This window comes from Mus caroli, unplaced genomic scaffold (assembly GCF_978045245.1).
Source record: "Mus caroli unplaced genomic scaffold, Mus_caroli_1 scaffold_20, whole genome shotgun sequence".
Lineage (NCBI taxonomy): Eukaryota > Metazoa > Chordata > Mammalia > Rodentia > Muridae > Mus > Mus caroli.
Window position 1 is genome coordinate 25,032,213 of NW_028227275.1, and position 20,553 is coordinate 25,052,765.

The window sequence follows — 20,553 nt, forward strand, 5'->3', positions numbered from 1 at the left end:
AAGAAGATTTTGCACAAATGGCCATTGGCTCTCTGACTACATATTCAAAGTGGGAAGAGGCCGCGGCGGCGGCGGCCGGGTACAGATGTTCTCGAATGCAAAGATATTTAAATACTACTTGGGTAGAGGAGTTAGCCTTCCTGCAAATGGGGAATGGGAAGTTTTTTAAGATAACTGGTTCCTTGGGGCCAGCCCAAAGTCAAACACATCAGAGTTTGGGGCTGGGGACATCATTTGGGATTTGAAAAGCTCAAAAGGTTCTTAGCAGGAAAGAGCCGTGCTGGAATCCGAGCTGTGCAGCGGATTCTAACTTCAAAGCAAACGCGTGTCTTATCTTTTAATATACACATTTCTAGAGCTTTGTATCCAGGTGAATCTCCAGTCCCCTTCTGACCACTGCATTAGCTTTTTCTTACTGATTTTAGTTTTCCACTACACTAGCCCGTGGGAATTATTTAGAAATTTAAAGTGTGCCACCACTTGCCCCCATAGGCAAACCGGACATAAACATTTTACCCGCTTCTTCTAATATTTTATTTTCTATTGCAAAACAATATGTGTAGTCTAAACCTGATTGATATATTAATTCTAGACCTTTATTAATATATTTTTCAGGTACCTTATTATATAGTAGCTTGTCCCCTTCTGTATATCTATAATAGTCCATCTTTTCTGCAGCCAAGTATGTCCAGGGACAGTATGTGGTCCATGTATCGTAATATAGCTGCACCCATTGTTGTTACCGTACTACCATAACAGCTGATGGTAGCTGGTGTTTTGACCTCCAATCCATTATTCCCCATGATTCAGCAAATAAAGAGTTAACATCTGCTCCAGCAGGGACAGATTATTCAAAACTTGCCTTTACTCCACAGAAGGTCCCTGTTCTGACTTGTCAGTGGCCTGGCTACCAGTTGGTTGTTAAATATTCTGAATATCGCCTGTAGGTATGAACACGTGATTCATCCCTTGCTATCTGAATGTAAGGGAAAGCGACGCACTTCCAAACATGTCCTTGTTCTTGCAATCCAGAGCACAACACAGGCTGGCCAGGTTCTAACCCTAGAGATGAGGGCAAGCCTTTATGGATAGCGGGCAAAGGGAGTGAGTGGGTGACATCATTCACTTCAAATGCTCACCGTGAACTGCACCACAGGAAAAAAAGTGACTAAGTTCTCCTTTAAGTTACAATTTAGAAAGTTTCTATTATATTACAGCTGTATAGACTTTATTTTTTCCTTTTGGTTTAAGACGAGGTCTTACTATGTAGCCTTGGCTGTCCTGGCACTCCCTATGTGGACCAGGCTTGCCCTGCACCCACAGATCCAAGTTCCTCCTCCCTCTGACTTCGAGTGCTGGGATTAACAGTGTGAACCGCTTTGCCCAGCTACTGGGACTTTCTGGTAGGGCCTTCCACCAATCCCACTTGACAGTTTTTCTTAACTGATAAACCCTTGGAAAGCCCCTCTGAAGGGCGTTTTACACTAGGTCTGAAGGGTAAGATTGCACAACCGTTTAGCTTTTATTTGGAAATTCATGTCAGTCTCTTTCCCGAAGCCATCCTGCTGTCTCTCTGTCTGGGCTGGCTTCCTCTAAGGCTGCTAGACTGCTTTTTTAACTGTCCTTCTGGAGTTTCCTTTGGCCTTTTTCCTTCTGTTTACATGTTACATGTTCAGTTACATGTTTCTGGAATCCCGTATGTTATTCTTCCCTGACTTATTCCCACATGTTAATATAAAAATAATACCCAGTAATATGTATCAATTAAATAGTCTTCATTTTTCTACTTCATACATACTTTGTATGGATTTTTTTTTTAATTTTTAGATTGAAAATAATATCTATTTGAATATTTTTTCTTGCCTCAAGTTTATTTGTAAAAACAGCATAGGACACTGGTTATCTGCAAATAGCATGTGGGTAGGTGTGTCACAGATGAACATCCGTCTTCACATTGGCAGGAACCTTTTCTATGGGGTCTTCACAGGGGCCTGGGCACCTTTGGGAGCCTGGGTTGAAGCTTTGGCCTCTGCCTTGACTTGAACCTATGGCAGAGCCTATGCCCCTTGGCCATGTAGCTTCGAATCTGCTTCCGAAGCTTGGGGTGACAAAAGCCAGGTGGCTGATTTTGCGGCTTTGTCCCTTTGGCATCTTGGGCTTGATGGCCTGAGGCTTCTCAAGGGCCTTGATGGCCTCTGCGCGTGCACTCACTGCATTGTTGGCCTGCATCTTCTTCAGGCCTTTCTTGTGCTTCTTATAGGTGAAGCACATGTTTCTCAGGAACTTGGAGTCAGCCCCCTTAAGAGATGCTTATCTTTGTAACCAGAGTTTCTTGATGCCATTTCTGTGCTATTTGTAGGACTGGTTGTGTGTGGTGTGGTTCTTGGACTTGGCCATGGCTGCACGGTAACCCACAGCTCCTGGGACCATCTCTCTGAATTTTTAAGGAAGTAATTCAGAGTTCTTTTTTTGTCTTATGTGTTTGTTTATATATCTTGAGACCGTGTTTCTCTATTGTGTAGCTCTGGTGGTCTTAGAACTTGCTATGTACACAAGGTTCACAGATTTCTGCCTGCCTCTGCCTCCAGACTGCTAAGGCTAAAGGCTTATAAGAATCCAGCGTTGGTGTTAAATTACCGAACACCATCTGGCTTTCAATCTTTTTACATAGGACCTGTTTCTACTATAACTATATGATGATTTGTATATTCATGTTCTTGATATACTGTAATTTTCCAGTGTTATGGTTTGTATATTAGGTAGTGTGTGTGTGTGTGTGTGTGTGTGTGTGTGTGTTGAGCCTTTTACCCTTCTCTATCTGTTCGTGGTAATGAACCTTTCATTTATTTTTATTCAGCAGAGAAACATTTCATTAGGATTTCATTTGGTTGGTTGTGATAGAAGCAGATTTCTAACTCCCTCCCCAGGCTTTCAAACAGGCCTGCATTTTGTGGCCTCTCTCTGCCCAACAGGTCCTGCTTCCAGAGCCTTCCCAGATTCTAGTGATAAGCCAGGCGCTTCTTCCCGTATCCAGTCCAACCCCCTCAGGACACTGAGGTATCAGCTTTCTCCTGTCTACTAGGTCAGCAGTCACTGGACTGTTTGGTTCTTATCTCCTACATTTTTGTGTGTCTCTCCCTCCTGTTGCCTTTTGTGGTCACCATTATTGCGTGGCATTCATTAATAGTTTTGAGGAATCGAGGGTGGGCTGTTGGCCAGCACTGTGGGACTATCAAGAAGCTGTGAGAGTTTGGGAGGTGCTATCATGGAAATAAGCTAGGTAACTGGGATGCGATTTCTGAGGGTACACTGGAACACTAACCCTTATTCTGTCTCTCTGTCTGTATCTCTGTCTCTGTCTCTGTCTCTCTCTCTGTGCTTCCTGTCCACCACGTGAAGGTCTTCCTAACAGATTGGTTCCCTGCCTGCCATGTTGCCCTGCCTTGACCCAGGTTCAGAGGCAGCATGGCTGACTAAACATAGGGAATCCTCTGGAAGGGTGAGCCAAATGAAACTTCTCTTCTTTCTCTAGGTTTATCTCAGGTGTCTTCTCACAGGGACACGAAACTAACAGAGCATCCCAGGAAGGGCTGGCAGAAAATGCACATGACCGGGCTAACAAATCTTACATGAAGTCTTACTAACCCAATTCCATAGGCACAGAACTTGCCCCCAAAGATGGATCTTTTAACACTTGTAGTTGTCCTGATTTGTAGGCTACCCGAGTAACTGAAACCCTCCTGGTTATCTTACTATTTTGTTTAAGATGTGGGAACACACACATATACACTCACATTCACACACACACACACACACACACACACACACACACACACACACACACAGTATTTAAGTGAATCTTAAGTCAGGTGTAGTGTCTCACACCGGTAATTCCAGCTCTCTGGGGACTGGAGGAAGACCAAGGCAAATATAATAAGGCTGGTGGGGCTTCAGCTCCAGCAGGTAAGTTGCCTGAAGCAAGTAGCAAAGAATTCTTTTCTACATAGCAAAAAAGACTTTTGGTCCGTTAATCCATCTATTTACTCTTACAATATGATTTGTGGCACAAGATCATTTGTCCTAGTAATGGAGACAGATTTTCCGTACAATATATTCTGATGATAGTGTCCTCCCCCAGTTCCCCCAATCTCCCCCCACATCGCCTTCAGTCTGAATCCACAACCTTTCCGTCTGTCCTTAGAAAACTAAGAGGTACCTCAAGAACAATAATAAAATAAGATATAGCAAAACCACACAAACTGAAATAGGACAAAACAAGAGCCAAACGAAAGCACACGAACCCCGTATAGACACAGAGACACACACACATGTTTGTACAATCAGGAATCCCATAAAAACACAAAACTAGAAGCCATAACATACACACAAAGAATCTGCAAGTTTTGTTTTTTTTTAAATGCCCTACCTGGGGGCACGGCAGGCTGTTCCTTTAGTCCCATTTCAGGGAGGCAGAGAGAGGCAGGTGAATCTGAGTTTGAGGCCAGCCTGGTCTACAGAGTGAGATCCAGGACAGTCAGAGCTACACAAAAAGACCTTGTCTTGAAAAAAAAACAATTAATTAATTAACTAATTAATTAATTAAAATTAAGAACGTATGCCCCGACAGAGCATTTGTGTCCCTGGATTATAATTAAAGGTAATATGTGGCTTTTTGTGCAATAAAGCTTTCTCACCGGGCCCCTCTTTCCCGACGGCCTGACCCGAGAGGCACTTGCCTTGGTAGTGTTGAGTATTTCCCAAGGAGCTGTCAATTTTGAAATCTTTGCTTGACTGCTTCTTGAGACAGGAAAAGATGGAGGATGGGAACTTTCAAACAGAATCAAGCGAGAGGGCCTTTCTCACATCTAGAGGAGACAGCCCTTTCAGGCTCACCTAACAAACACCAATCGAAGGTACTGAGCCTGAAGATTTCAATATGTAAGGATACAATCCAAGCACTTGTCCTAAACATGAAATCCACAGCTACCTGGATAAACCAAGCCCAAGAATGACCAGAGAACAAAACACCAGAGCTCCACCTTCGATCTGAGTCTACTCAAAAGAGGTCTGAGCTGTCAAAGCCTAACACCTTCCTTCCGCCTTCTGCTCTTGTGATTTCCCCTAAAGAACAAGCCAAGCACAGAATAGGAGAGAAAGCCCCCCACGTGGGAGAAATTAAATGGGTCTGGTCCTTGAGCCGGGTGGTAATTACATGGTTGCTCGATTTTCACAGTTTGTTAATGTGTACATTTATACTTCAAACGTTTCTGTACATGTATTACATTTTACAATAAAAAACAAACAAACAAACAAAAAACAAAAACAACCTACGAAGTCTTGAGAAGTCAAAAGAAGAATACATAAGGCAGAAATTTCACTTGTCAGGAAATATACTGCTTCAGGCTCACGGAGCCAGTCTGGCATGGATAAAGGGGAAAACTGCCATGATTAACATAAACGTCTAAACCAGCGTTCTGCCAAATTTCAACAGTTGTCTGTGTCGTCGCTTCATTCAAAATATCTGCTTGAAAAGGACGATCTTAGACTCGGTTGACACGCATTTCCTATGTAACACTGATACCTTAACATTTGCATAACAATATTGTTACAAAGAGTTTTGACATCAAATCCATAGACGATACAGCAAATGTTACTTTCTTCCGTGCAATGGGTGAGGAAACTGAAAAGCTTAATAACCAGTTAGTGGGATTAGAAATAGTGGACTGTCAGTGTACCTTGGTGTAAGAGTCTTCCCTTACGCTCGAGGCCCTGGGTCTGAGCCCCACGTGGGCAGCGGCAAAGATTACAAATAGTTACAAGAATCCAGAAAGAGGGATGCGGGTTGGGGTGGGCGGTGCCATGAACACAGGCACACGCGCATGTGCATGCCCGCAAGGGGCTTCTTAAACATTTTATGGAGAACTTTCTACATTTCTGAAGTTCTGACTTCAAACACAGGTGATTTCAAAAGTGGTTCTGACATTTTTGAGTTTCCTAAGATTCCCCAAAGAGGAGAGATCCACTAAGTGTGGCCATGGAAGTGATATACCAAGGACCCATCCCTATGCTATCTCGTTTCATTCACAACTAGTAGACACGGCAATATTGCATCAGGGGTCAAACTCAGATGCAAGTAAGGCATGAACAGTCAATAACCATATAAAAAGAAAATATATCCCCCTCACCCCCACCCCAGAGGTTTCAAAATAAGAGAGGTACCCCAATATACTCTGGGAGTTTCTATCTTCCACATTACATTCCTCCTCATGGAAGTGGAACAATTTATAGTAGGGTTTGGGGGAATAGGATTATTTTATCAAAGATATTAAACATGGTATTCAGTGCATCTTTCTTTCTACCTAGGCAGCGAAGACACTTGGGGCAAGCATTTTCACTGTGATGCCTAAAGCCTTCTATCTACAATTTAGAGTAGGCAAAGTGGTGCAAGCCCAATGTCACCCTCAGCTTGGCACCGAGCTATCTTTCCAACCTATCCTTCATTAGTAGAGATTTGTGCTTCGTTTCTTCACTAACTCTCGCGTGCTAAGCAGCTGCCGCCAGTGCACTCATCGGACTTACAGCCGAGAGACTCTCATCCACAGCAATGGTGGAGTCGCATGCTGAGGGAGCTTTCTAAGATTCAGTCAGTGGAGACTTTACTCCGCCAGCAATTCTAACTGAGATTCAGAAGCCCCAGGTTTCTTTATCAGTTCCAGTCTGGTCCTGCACCCCTGGGATCTCGGGCAACATTCACATTTGTACAGTGTTTAAAAGACCTTAGAACTTGCTCGTCTTTTAAATGCCTTAATAACGTCCTTATAGCTTTCTTACCTTTTATCTTTCTAATCCTGTGGGCTAAATGCTAAGAACAGCTTTACGGCATATATTCCACTCTTGCTGAGATATTTACATTGATATATATTGATTCTGATACTCCAGCCTCACAGTTTGCAAAGACTACTGGCTTTCTACTTCCAGTGGCCTACATACCTTCCCAATCCTGCAGCTCAGCTAGTTTTGAGTTTTCTCACAGCTGATCACACCGTAATCCTAAAAGCGTGAAAGTTCCTCGTGCTCTCACTCTCTGCTCCCCCCATGCACCCCTTCTCCCATCTCCTCTCCATTGCTGAAGCAGCCACTCCTGTTCCCTCTCTCTCGGCCATCGTCACTCCACTGGTCTTTGTATCGCACTGAGGTGCCCATACGAGGTTGGCAGTTTCAGAGACACACAAGCCATCTCTACTTCCAGTGCTCTGAGCGCTGCTGGGGGAAGTCATCAATATGGGAGTGATGTGTCCCCCACAAGCACAAAGAGACAGACTTTCCTAGCTCTTGTTGCCTTCGGATCCCCAGTGGATGTGGGCTAGCAGCTTTCTAAACATCACCCACTCTATCTCAGAGTCTCCATTTTCAACTGATCAACAAAAGATGGCCAAGGCACTTCACATCTACAAAGTACTCTTAAAATTCAGAATTCATGTTTGCCTTTCACTAAACGTTTAGGTTAGATAGTCTACAGTTTTAGACAATATAACGGTGTGTATCTATCACTATAGTAAGAAGATAGCCTGCTCCCAATGCTGTCAAACCTTCATGTTCTTCCTGCCCATCCCTTCCCTCACGGTTTTGCATATACCTGGCACATGCAGGTAAGCCAGGAATTGTTTTGGCTCTATGGTGGATCCTTTGGCAGAATGACATTTAATCAAAGCCATCCAGTTCAGCTTCCTTCACGCGATAATATGTGGGTACCAATGTCTTACCCCTGGTCCTTGTGGGAGGGCCTTGAGGACACCTTCAAGTTTTACTCCTCAGCCACTGTCCAGCTTGGGTTTTTTGTTCATTTGGTTTTTGTCTTTTTTTGTTTGTTTGTTTTGTTTTTTAATAGACAGGGTCTCTCAGTAGCCTGGGGCTCACCAAACACAGTAGTCTAGAGAGCTCACAGGGCCCCAGGGCTCCACCTGTTTCTGCGACCTCAGAGCTGGGACTATAAGCATATGCGGCTCATCTGGGTTTTTCTTTTTCTTTTTTTTTTAAATGTGGGTTCTGAGCATCAGATATGGGTTCCCCAGATTGGAAGGCTCCTTAAAAACTCAACTGTCTCCCTGGCCCTACCCATGTCTTTTCATCATGAAATAATATCCCATTGCCTAGGTATCTTCTTCATTTACTCTGAAGAACACAGGGTATCTTTATTGCTTCCGAGTTTGGTAATTACTAACACAGCCATCATTAGAACCCCTCCGTAGGGATTTTTCTTTTTTGAATGTATGTAAATTCCCAGCTCCTTTGGGTAGATTCCAAGGAATGCAACTCCTGGACCGACCGCCTGGTAAAGGTGTTTGGTTTCACAACATTTTCCAAGATGGCTGTACCATCCAGCACTCCCTCTGGCAAATGACTGAGAGTTCCTGTTGATCCACATCCTTGCCAGCACCTGCTATTTTCCGTGTAACGGATTCTGGCCATTCCAAGCAGTGTCAAGTGGTATCTGTTATTCTGATTGGCACTCTTCTGATGTCTCTGATGTGGATCATCTATTCATCGGATCACCTTGCTATTTTCCTAGTTTCTTGGGTGTCTGTAAGGGATTTAGCCCATTTTTAACTTAAGAGTTTTTATTGAGTTGTAGGACTTCTTTGCATATTTGAAATACATCTTTTGAAAATATTTTCTCCTGACCCGCATCTCACCTTTTTATTCTCTTGATACTGTCTTTTTGCAAGGTGCATTTTTAAAAAAATGATATTGAATAGGCACGACTTCGGATATCTTCCTTCTGTGAAGTTTGCCTGTTTGTAAAATATCTCCAGACCTGAAGTTACCTGCACATTCTCCTGTGCGATTTCCTAACAGCTTTATAGATTAAATGCATGCTTATGGCCCATTCTGAGTTCTCGTTTGTTAGTTTTCACATAGAGCCCAGTTGTCCCAGCACCACTGAAAAAGGCAAAACCCCATCATGTTTCCCTTGTTCCTTGTCAAAGATGAGTTGATCAAATCTGTGGGACCTCAGAAGTCCCCCATGTCAGATTTGCTCCACTGACCTGTTTGTCTGTCTCTTGCCAGGGCCACACTTGATCATTACATCTCTCTAGAAGACTTAAAGCCAACCTTCCAACTCCATTCTTTAATATCGTGCTTGCTCTCCTATATAAACTGCAAAATTAAATTGTCAATATCTATAAAGTAACTAATGGAATTTCGATTTGAGGCTCCAATGAATTTATCAATCAAGTTCAGAAGTCCTGACAATATTGACTCTCTCTCTCTCCATGAACATGAAATTTCCACTTAATTTTTCCTTGATTTCTTTCAATTTTAATACTGTCATCACAAGAAACTTACACATATTTCATTAGACCTAGAACTCCATGGTTCTTTTGGTGTGCTAACGGAAACGGTAATGCATTTGTGTTGGTTAGTGTTTGGTCAACTAGTTAGGGTCATCTGGCAAAGGGGAACTTCAGGTGAGAAAACTTTCCCAACAGAATGGCCTGTCACCATGTCTGTGAGGTATTATCGTGATTGATGATTGACTTCAGAGAGCCTAACCCACTGCAGGAGGTCCCATCCTTGGGCAGGTAGTCCTGGGTTATACGAGAAAGGTCGTCGCTGAGCAGACTACAGAGAGCAAGTCAGCAATCAGCACTCCTCTATGGCCTCTGCTTCAGTTCCTGCTCCCAGATTCTTGCTTTAAGCTCCTTCCCAGTTCCTTCAGTGATGGAGCACAATGGAGAGATGCAGGATGAAATGAACCCTTTCTTCCCCAAGTAGCTTTCAGCCGTGGTGTTTAACCACAGCAACAGAAACCTAGCTAAGGATGGAATTCTTCAGTGCAAATCCCCCTCCTGGTACACAGGAAGAGCAGCGTTTGTATATTAACCTTGCTCACGCATTGTCTGTCACTTCCAGGATGTCATCTTCTGATTCCTTCTGGTTTTCCATACAGGTATGTGTTACCTTCAACAGCAGATTTATTCCCACCTTCAAAACCAATGTATCTTTTGATTTACTTTTTTTTTTCCTTATTGGCATGATTATCCAGAAACAATGCCATCATAATCAAGGTGATCGTATTAACTCGTTGCTGAAAAGGAGAGTTTATTTCAGCATGGAAATGGCCATTTCCCCATATGCAAATAAAGAGAAGTTTAATTTAACAAATTTTCAAGATGGGTCCTGGAGCTATAGCTCAGCCAATGAATGTGCCTACGGTCTGACAACCTTAAGTTTGATCTCTAAGAGACTCCTGAGCTGTCCTCTGAGCTCACTCACAAACCATGGTGCATAGGTATCTCAGCCCCTTCAGGGGCTATATAAATATAAATAGAGTTTAAAATGTATAAAGGAACGGGCATTATTTATCCAAATATTGTCCCCAAATTGAGTCGGCATGACAAATATGGGCCGAGTGTTAATCTAGACGTAGTTACCTTTTTCTGTTCCTGCCTTTCAGCACGAGGGATGCTCGGTGCATTAATGACCTTCCTTTTCCCTGCTTAGTGAGTGGGAAGCCACTCCACCCACAAACACACAGACACCATCCTTACGACGACGTTTGCTTGTTTGGGACAGCGTTATGGACTGAAGTCAGGGCCTTGGACATTGTAAGCAAACACAGTACTGCTAAGCTAATGCCAGACCCAAGATTCTGTTGTCAGGGACTTTTCATCTACTGTTTCCCCTCTATTCTCAAGCATTTACTCCGTTCCATAATGAGATACCCCACTCATCTGACCCATATTGGTGGACTGCACATGACCTGGAGATGCTTTGTCCGCAGCTCTTCCTGTGTGTTTTAATACCTGCCCATCCTATCTCACACTATCCTCTTGCTTCTGTCTTCCCATCCCCCTCATCCATTACTCAGCAAGTGGCCTTGCCTCCACTTCTACAGCAGTCACTCCATCCCAACCCTGACTTGGGTTAGCATTGCTGTCCTTCTGTCCCTATTGGTGCTATCACTGCTCCCGTGTAGGCTAGCCTTAAAATGTAAGTTTGATGACAACATCATCCCACACTTAATGGATCTGTGATGTTCACAACAAACCCAACAGGCTCCCTGGCTGGACATAGAAGATGCTTTATAATGTGACCCTAATATTTCCATGTATCCCCCTTTTCCCATTAAGCTCTCTTCTAGCTCTTCGACCTTCAACCCAACCACATTTCTTCCATTTCTCGATTCAGTTGCATAGTCTTTCCTCCAAGTCTCAATACAGGCTGGTCTCCAAATTTCTGCCAGTTCTACACCTATGGAAATTTTAAGGTCTTGTGCAATCCCTTGATTCTTTCCCTAGTTTTCTGGCTAATAATAGATTTGTTTTTCTTTTCTAAAATCGCCATGTATTTTCTTACGATTCTCTAACAGCTCCATGTAACACAGCCTTTGGCTATCTGTCATACTCTCTCTAAGTAACTTTGTAAGGCTCTCCTAGTCTCTGATTATCCCATACACTTCTCATACTGCCTTTCATATAGTAAACTAAGAGAATGTTTAAGTTAATCTACATAGTGTATAGAATAAAATGTAGTTAATTTATCAATGTTTATTTAAACAAATACTTAGGAGGCCTAGAAACTAAGCTTTTTTTTTTTCAGTTCACAGTTAGGATATGGGAATATAGGTATCACTTTAATTAAAAATTAAAAATTCAGAACAGCACAAATGTAGCCTGTTCCTAAACCCAAAAAGTTGGGCCAGACCTCAGGGGCCACGGGGGTCATTTAATCCCTCCGTGTCAGCCCCACGGATGCATACGTGTGCAATGTGGAACAGTTAGTATTTATTTTATTGTTGGTTTGTTTTCTTTTGAGACCAGGTTTCATCTAGTAAAGGCTGGCCTTGAACTCATTACACAGCCCAGGATGACCTTGAACTCCTGATCCTCCTGCCTCAACTTCACAAGTACTGGGATTACAGATGTATGCACAAACATACCCAACTTTCAGATATAACTCATTAAGAGCCCTTTCTATACCAGGCCCTTCTACATTAGACCATGCTCACACAATCCTTCAGTGTACACAGCACCAATGCTGCCGCCACTACGTGCACGCACATGCACACACACACAAGATGAGAAAACTTCTCCCAAAGTCAAGTACCTCATTATAGAGAGGGCTTCCTGCTAGACACAGAACTGAAGTTCAGGCTTTTTTTTCTACTGACTATTGTTACAAATGTAAAACCCACTACGTGGCCAAACTTCTGTCTCCAGATACCACTATGCTAACTAAGACAGAGTGCACATGAAAAGTTCCATGTCACTTTCATCAAAACTTAGAGACATTAAAATTATATGATAGCGTCATCACCATAAAACTGCGAAGGCCTATTCTTATTTGCCAGAAAAACTCCTTTCCTAATTTTCACTTCTTAAGTATGTTCTCCACTGAAAAGCCATTTGTCCAACCAGATTCAGCAAGTATTTGTTGAATCCCTCGGATGGGAGACATGGGAGGATACAAATCCAAGTGAGGTATGATTTTACTCCCTGTAAAGTGTTCACAAGCAAGAGGCAGACAATCTGTTAGTGGGAGGAGCAATTCCTCCCCACCTGTTGGTACTTGGACTAACGCTGGGGCTTCCACAACAACACAAACTCCAGATTCTAGGTTCTAGTCCCAGCTCTGAATCTTGAGCAAGTCCCTTTACTACCTAAGTCTTTTCAGAGACGGTCCTGAAAGGATGTAGCCTGCAACTTCAAGATCTCTTGTAGCTAGCTCTAAAATGCTGTGTTACACTTCCAGAAATGACCAGTTTCGAGGACGAAGCAGGGCGGCCACTCCTATTCAGCAGTGGACCGTGGAAACACTGAGAGCTGACCATACTGCTACGAAACTGAGGCTGAGTAAGTAACCTGATCTGCAGTTTATTCTTTATAATAACACACTTTATCAAGGTAGTCATCTGAGTAATAAGTAGTGCATTCAAACCATCCTCGCATACTGACTTGTAGCTTTAATCCTTGTGATATTCAATCGAGTCAATTAAAGGATAATTTTAGACAACACCTTTTAGCTACTAGTCTGTGTCCAATATCAACAACACATTAGAGTTAGGGCCTCTGACAGAGAAAGAAAGCTTTGAGTTTGTTTAAATTAATACTATATCATATTACTGTGACAGTCTTCACCACCACTAAGAATGAGTTTGGTTTACAGGTAGGAGGAAAGAGGAATGGAGAAATACCAGTGTTCCAAACGAACAGAAACATACAGGCCAGGGACAACTTGACTACGCTGATTTCACCTTAGCACTTTTTCCATTTTTAAACTAGTAGCTATATATTTTATTTACTCAGTAATAAACACGGTGTCAAAGCTTCATATCCTTCTTCATAGTAAGCATCTTACAACAGGATGCTTAAAGGCCTGTCACCGTGTGCCCTTAACTGCACAGCAGAGGAAACTGATCGATCTCGAGAAAATCACACCGGTAAAGAGAAAGTCAGAACTGTACCCTACTGGCAACTTGCCCACCAAAGGCAATGCATTGCAACTGTTGAAGATCGTCCTGCCAAGAATGAGGGAGAGAAATGTATTCATTCGGCATGTCAACAAACATAGGGTGCCCCAAATTTATATGAGGCTTCTGTTGACTCGAGTGTATACATGAACAAGCAGGTAAAGTCTTCCACTTTCTCCTCTGTAAAATTTACATTCTTTTAGGAGGAGAGAGGACTTAAATAATGCTGCTACAAAATACTTTTTTTAGCGATTAGGAGCTATTAAGAAAATAGGAGGGCTATGGAGTAGTTTAGGAGGACCAAGAACTAAGAAGTATGGTGATCAAGAGTATTTGTGGGGGGGGAGGCCTGACACTGGAGGTGAGCCCCAAATGACAAGAAAATTTGCTCTGTAGTTCTTCAAGTGTGGAGTGGGATGAGAACGTCAAGTTGGTGTTCAGGAATAATGACAGTAGGAAACATTCTGTATTCATGAATGAAAAACGAGATGGCCTTTTAAAACTTAAAGAAATAAAGCTAATCTTTATATCATCTACTTGAGGGACCAGTTGTTTAAGATCGACTTACTTTTAAGGATTCTGCTAATTACTTGGCAACTGCTGAAGTAGACACAATTACTCGAATTCCAACCATGCTGCAGACCTCCCTCACTTGACACCATTCAAATTCTGAATGGGACTGGACCGGGCCCTGCAGCGAATCAGCGCCTCCTCTGCCTCATTAATCCAGCCAGGTGGAATCACGTTACCCTTCCAGAAAACGCGAAGCGGCGAAGCAAGGCTGGGGAAGGTGGGTTAGCCCTATACCCCAAAAGTTACTGTGGCAGGTTTAAATTAAAAAAAAAGAAACCCGCGGCCCTCTCGCAGGAACTCCCCCCGCCCCTCCGGGCGTCAGCCCTCGCAGAAGGGCGGCCCACAGCGAGTACGCGCGCGCGTGTGAAGCCCGCGTGAATCATCGGAGCGCGGTCCACCGGGGCGATGATTCATTCACCGCTCCGGAGCTCCCGGCCACACGTTCCCGGCGTACTATGACGGCCGCACACGCAGCTTCCTTAATATTAAACAAATGTTTCAAAGTGCAGACGCCTGCAGCGAGAGACGCGGAGAGCCGGGCTAGGTGGCGGGGAGCGAGCGTCCCGGGGCAGGCAGGGGCGCGGAAAGCAGGGTTGGCTCCGACGCGACCCCCGAGGCGTGCGGTGGCGCACAGGTGGGTCCCCACCGTCCTCGCCGCCGCGCTCCCGATCGCCCCTCTGCTCTCCGTGGCATCTTATATAATAGCCCCGGCCGATCCAAACGGAAGCGGGGCGCGCGCTGCCGGGGCCGCCCGGCAGAGGTGCTCACTCCCGGAGCCCGAGGGGCTCCCCACGCAGCTTCCAGGAGAGGTGGGTAAAGGCCCCGAGCGCCCGCCCCGCGCGTCCCCTCGCAAAGGCGCTCGATCCTGGCCGGTCCCCTTCAGGAAGCCGCGAGCGTCACCAACTGCGTCAGCTTCTTCAAACACCGTGCCCTGTCTCTCTCCAGCCCGGGAGCCTTCGCCGCGGGGCCGGGGCCGCGGGCCGCACTGGCAAGCGCGCCTCGGGGGAAGAGAAAGTTCCCGGGGACCCTCCCGTAGCCCGCCCGGCCCAGCCACGCCGCCAACACCCGTGCCCCGGCGTGGGCAACTTGGGACCCCCCGGCTGCGCGCGACCCCTGCTGCCTGCCGAGCTCGCACGGCGCCCGCGGGGATCACGCCCCGGGCCCAGCGGAAGATCAGCCACGCTAAAAAAAAAAAAAAAGAAAAGAAAAAGAAAAAGAAAAAAAACTTCGCAAAGCCGGGAAGCCTCCGGGGTCCCGGAGCATCGCTCTTACCTAGCTCTCCGGAGGCCACGTTCCAGGCGGGCCGCACGGGGCGCGTGGTGCACGAGCGCGCGCGCGTGGGGCGGTAGGTGAGCAGTCCGCGCGGGAGGGGCGGAGCAGGACCCGGTGGCGAGGCGCGAGCCGCGCGGGCGGGGGGTCCGGGTGGCCCGGCCGCGGGAGGGCGGGGAAAAGGACGACGGCAGCGGAGCCCGCGGTGACCGTGACGGTGGCGGCGGAGGCGACGGCGATGGGCGCGGGGCGAGCGCGCCAAGGGGGCGGAGGAGTTGCCAGAGGGTTTGTTTACGCATTGCTGCCCGGCTCGGGGCACAGCCCGCACTCCCTGATTGGACACAAACTGGGGCACAGCCTCTCGCCGCCGCCCGCCAGGCCTTCTGGAGCAGCCACCGCCGCCGCTGCGTAGCTCCCGGAGCGCCTGCCGGTCACAGCCCACCGCGGTGCCTGGGCTTGGAGGGGAACAGCAGGGGTGGCCGGCAGGGTGGGCGTGGAGCGAAGCAGGCTCCTGGAGCTTGGAGCAGCCCACCTGTAGTGGTGCGACCTTGGCAAGGAGAAACTTGAAACTTCTCTGGCTTGGAGACTGCCTATGCTCCAGGGGCTCATTAGATACACCCCCCACCCCACCCCGCGCATCCCCTCCACCCCAGCCCCACCAGGAAGCTTGCCTTGAGCAGATAGAAAAGCAGCTCAAATACTAATAAGTCTTTGGTCAAGTCGAGGCTTCTTGTCGAAGCTGATCCGTAGGAGCTCACAGTACTTCTCTGCCTCCCGCTTCCCTGCTTTTAATCTCCTTTCTTACACATGACATTCAAAAAGTTGTCCCTCCCAGAAGTGACCTCTTCGCCCTGATGCTGAGCATCCTCTGAGACTTCCCATGGTCTCGGCTTCCTTCACAGCCGAACTTGCACATCTTCAGCCTTCTTTCTACTACCCAACTGTCACCTCAGAACCTGAGGCTAAATACCATGCCTCAATGCTTTGGCAGATTTTCATTGCCTGAATCCTGTTCTGTTCTCTGCCAGAGAGCACTGGGCTTCCCTCTACCTGTTCATGTGCTCTCAATCTCAGCTTCCTCCTACCATAGCAGTGTGTAGTCTTCTGGATTCCCTTACGACTGACTGACATCAGTATGATTTGGGGATCAGTCTCTATTCCCAAGATACCTTCCTCCCTCATTCTGTAAATTTCTTGAGGAAAGTGACCAGGTTTCAACAGGGCTCCAGCAGCCTGGGAGAAATGAAACTGAAAATTATCCTGTGTTGTCTGAGTGTCTGGGCCCAGGGAACTTTGAATCTTTGAAAAACTGAGAGCACAGACTCCCCATCTTGTCAAAAACAATCGCTTTTGACACCCAAGGGTGTCCTCCCTATTTCCTGTCTCTGTATTCACTCCTTACATCTAACTGTGTGCCTCTGTACTCAAAATGGGTAATCAGCCCTAGGTGGAATGTGACTGAGCTCTGCAAAGTGAATAAAGTCATAAAGCAACAGGCACAAACTCAGTCATTTTACAGATGATTAGGGATACTAAGAGCCCTCCAGTCCTGATAGCATAGGTGGATTCATTTGTGCTGATCAAACACTACTTCTGATCTGTCATGAGATGGACCCTGCTCCGTCGTGACTGCTGGAATGGCTGGATTTCTTTGTCCAGATATGCTGCATATAGTCCCATTGGGAAGACATCTGGACTCTGGAGAAGCATCCAATGAACTGTTTCTGTCTCAGATAGTTCACATAAGCTACAAATACATGGAAGGAACTTCAGTTGCAACTAAGGGAGGGTAAGGCCATCCTGAGATTAGCTGTCAATAAAAGCAACCCCTCCCCCAGGCTCCAGCCTGTGGGGGTGGGAGGGCGAGCAGGGGCCAGCAGGAAGGAAGCACCCAGAGCAGTGGGGCAGATATGACAGAGTGGAGCTTCTTCTGGAGATCCCTTCAAAGCAAAGGGTCCTTCCCTCCTCTCCTTCCTTTCTCAGCCTCCCAGTCAGCAGCACGTGGAAGAAGCATGAGAAGCCAGTGCACATGTAACTACATGGCATGACCGGTGTTAGGGAAAGGAGAATGCAGCCCAGAGCATCATGACAGGTGACAGATGTCCCAGGCTTGGGTGCAGCATCTGATTGCCTCTGGGACTCATCCTCCAGGTCGGTTTATTCAGCGTGGGCGAACACCCTGCCCAGTCCCCCACCCCGTCTCTGGCACCTTGTCCTCCCTTTGTATCGTTACTTCTTTCTCCTAGCCTTCTCCTTTCCTACATGACACCCTTCCTTAGCTGTCCTTTCTCACCTTTCTTTTTGTGCTTCCTTCCTCTCTCCTCTGACTCTCCCTCTTTGGGTTCTGGTCACACCATCCCTGTGCCAGCTGCAGGCACTGGTATGAAGAGCCATGCCCATCTTCCCGTTAAGGCCTTCAGATTTAGATGCCACTGTGCTGTGGCCCTTTCACACACAATGCTAGACAGCTCTCTTATGTTATCTTCAATCTTCACCATACACTCATTGGTTGAGCACCGCTGGATATAATTTAGTGGCTTGCCTATTGTCTGTCCTCAAAGGAGACTCTGCTTATACAGGTCACTGACGACACCTGCTTACTCTTTGAGTTAGGTTTCCCTCCTCACTTTCTTATCCTATACTTTCTCATTATCTGAAACGCCTCCTCAAACCTCAAATTCCAACAGTCCAGTACATCATTTTAAGTCCTCAACTGGAGGAGGTAGCATCTCATCACTTTTGTGAAGAGGGAATAAGACTGAAAGGCCCGAAATTGATCAAGGAGGAGCATTTTTGGTGGAACAGGAAATAATATGGTCTAACTTGGCTGAAACATGAAGGAAGGCTAACAAATTAGAGAATGTTCCATCATAGTCCCAGAAAGAAACACTGTTCAGAAACCTATATTAAATCCTAAATACGTGTATAGTTCGGATTATTCGAACCATCATGTTTTACAGCCACAGAGAAGTGCTAACACTGTCTAGCCCAAAAGGTTTTAAAATAACAGATCCATGACTGTAAGGTTCGGGTACTTGAACACCAAGGTGATTGAACATGGCCATTGAAGTCTACTCATATTCAGATACCTTCTCTGATAAATGCTGTGCCATGTGACCTTGAACTCACATACCATTTCATCTTCAACATATCAGGGAAAATAATATCATCTACTCCAGTGGCTTTTGTGGAAGTTAGTATATATAAAAACTCTATAGTCAGTTTTGACAACATAGACAGCCACAGAGCAAGGAGCTTAAACAGCAAATATTTCTTCCTAACTTTTAAAGTTCAGAGTTCTATGAGAATATTCTTCTTTTCAGCTGTGCAAACAGACAACTCCATGCATCCTGGCAGTGGAAAGAGGGTGGATGAGATAGGATTCAATAGATATGGGTGCATATCATCATGCTTCCTTCCCATGCTAGAAGATACCAGAGCTGGAATGAGTCTCTCAAGCTTTTAAAGCCCTCATTGGGAATTTTTGATATGATATGGGCAGTTCTAGTGCATCCTATGCATTTGATGCCATCAGTGGGGACATGGCACAACACTAGTTTGCTGTTTAAAGAAGGTCTCAGTCAGGCTTGGTGATATGCACACTTTTAATTCCAGCACTTCGAAGGGAGAGAGAGGCAGGTGGGTTGCTGTGAGTTCAAGAAAAGCCTGGTCTACACGGTAAGTTACAGTGCATCTAGAGCTATGTAGTGAGACCTTGTCTCAATGTACCCCCTGCCCCTGAACCTCAAAAAAGGAAAAGAGAAAGAAAATCTTAGTTGTCTTTCTAGTTTCAATTCCTGTCTATTTCCTGACTACAATGGCATGCTATGAAATTCCAGGAGGACAAGGGCTATATTATCCTGTCAGTTCTTAAAAAGATGCATTTTTTTCCTTTATCTTAAAAATTCAGTAATTGTTCCACTTTTCTGTCTTACTTCAAGCCAAGTTTATAATTCAATACTTGATCTCTAAAATCTACCTTATAGTCCTGCCCTTTACTCACTCGCCTCTTCTAGGAAGTGGGAAGGAAACAGAAAGTTCTAGGTCAAATCCTCATTTCATTAGAGAGGAGTCTGAGACACAAAATGATAGTGGGATGTGGGCTCAGTGGGCAAAACTGCTTCCCCGACAGACAGGATGAACCCAGCTCAATCCCTGGTGGAAGGAGAGAATTCCCACGAGTAGTCCTCTAACAGGTTTGAGTGTGTATATACACACACACACAGACAGACAGACAGACAGACAGACAGAGAGAGAGAGAGAGAGAGAGAGAGGTATAAAACAATCAATGGGAAGATCTTGCATCCTGTAAGCACACATCTATGCTTCATCACCTTATCTTTGAAACATACCTGGTAATGAGCCACATCCCCCAACCCCCCATTTCTCCCTATCACTACAAACCCGCTGGACACTTTTGAATGAAAACGGACGATCTCTGACTCCTCCTTCTCTTTATGCATGCACATCTACTTCAGTTTGTCTCCCTCAGCTGTTACCCTTTTGATATGAACTAGACCTTCAAGACCTCTCTTCACTTTACAGTCCTATTAGTTCAATGGTAATGGCTTTGCTTTCTCCCGCCTCCATCTCTTCCACAGTGAGCCTAACAGAACCATTTTAATGCAACCCAACTTTAGATACTAACAATAAAATAGTAACATTTGACATATGAACTAAAATTCAGCATGAATTTATAACCTTCAATCAAATATGCATTTATGATTGTTAAACTATTCCAGTCCTGAGATATATTAGTAACTAGAGTTGTAATCTTGGACATTTTTAACTTCCATGAACTGAAGTATCTTTAGATGGTGACTGGTGATATTAAAATATATATTAATATATTAACATACAAATAATCCTAGGATTATTTGAGAATTAAAAATGAATATAAAGTGCTTGAAATAATAGTTGCACTACTCCAGTAGTATTTATTGTGGTCTTTTTACAAATTTGAAGTCTTCAGATGAGTAATCTTATATCAAGCTTATGACATAGATATCATCACTGTTATTGGATGAGAAAACTCAGACTGGAGGAATTATAAAACTTGCCCAAGGTCATCTAGCTAAGAGGAGGCTGAGCGAGGCTTTAAAACCAGGCAAACCTGTATCCTACAGTCTGATTCTTGTAAAGAACTGATAGGTGGCAGTTCTTTATTTATTATCACTAGTAATACTTGGCAGAGAAGGAAAGTTCTCCAGCTATCTCAGCTTTCTCTCTGAAATCAG

The 20,553-nt window shown here is 45.1% G+C and overlaps 2 protein-coding genes across 2 annotated transcripts in view; one reads left to right on the forward strand and one right to left on the reverse strand.

The window, feature by feature from the left end:
- Positions 1 to 15,581, reverse strand: part of Pcgf5 (polycomb group ring finger 5) — a 112,076-nt gene extending 96,495 nt beyond the window's left edge. The window contains exon 1 of the mRNA XM_085834013.1: positions 15,320 to 15,581. The gene's annotated coding sequence lies outside the window, so the exon portion shown is untranslated. The remainder of the gene's footprint in view (positions 1 to 15,319) is intronic.
- On the forward strand, positions 18 to 19,453 carry LOC147000143 (uncharacterized). Its single transcript, XM_085834229.1, has 4 exons — positions 18 to 79; positions 12,757 to 12,857; positions 14,342 to 15,396; positions 18,932 to 19,453. The coding sequence occupies exons 1-3, from the start codon at positions 18 to 20 to the stop codon at positions 15,394 to 15,396; spliced, it is 1,218 nt and encodes a 405-aa protein (XP_085690355.1). The 3' UTR covers positions 18,932 to 19,453.
- Positions 19,454 to 20,553: the final 1,100 nt, after the last annotated feature.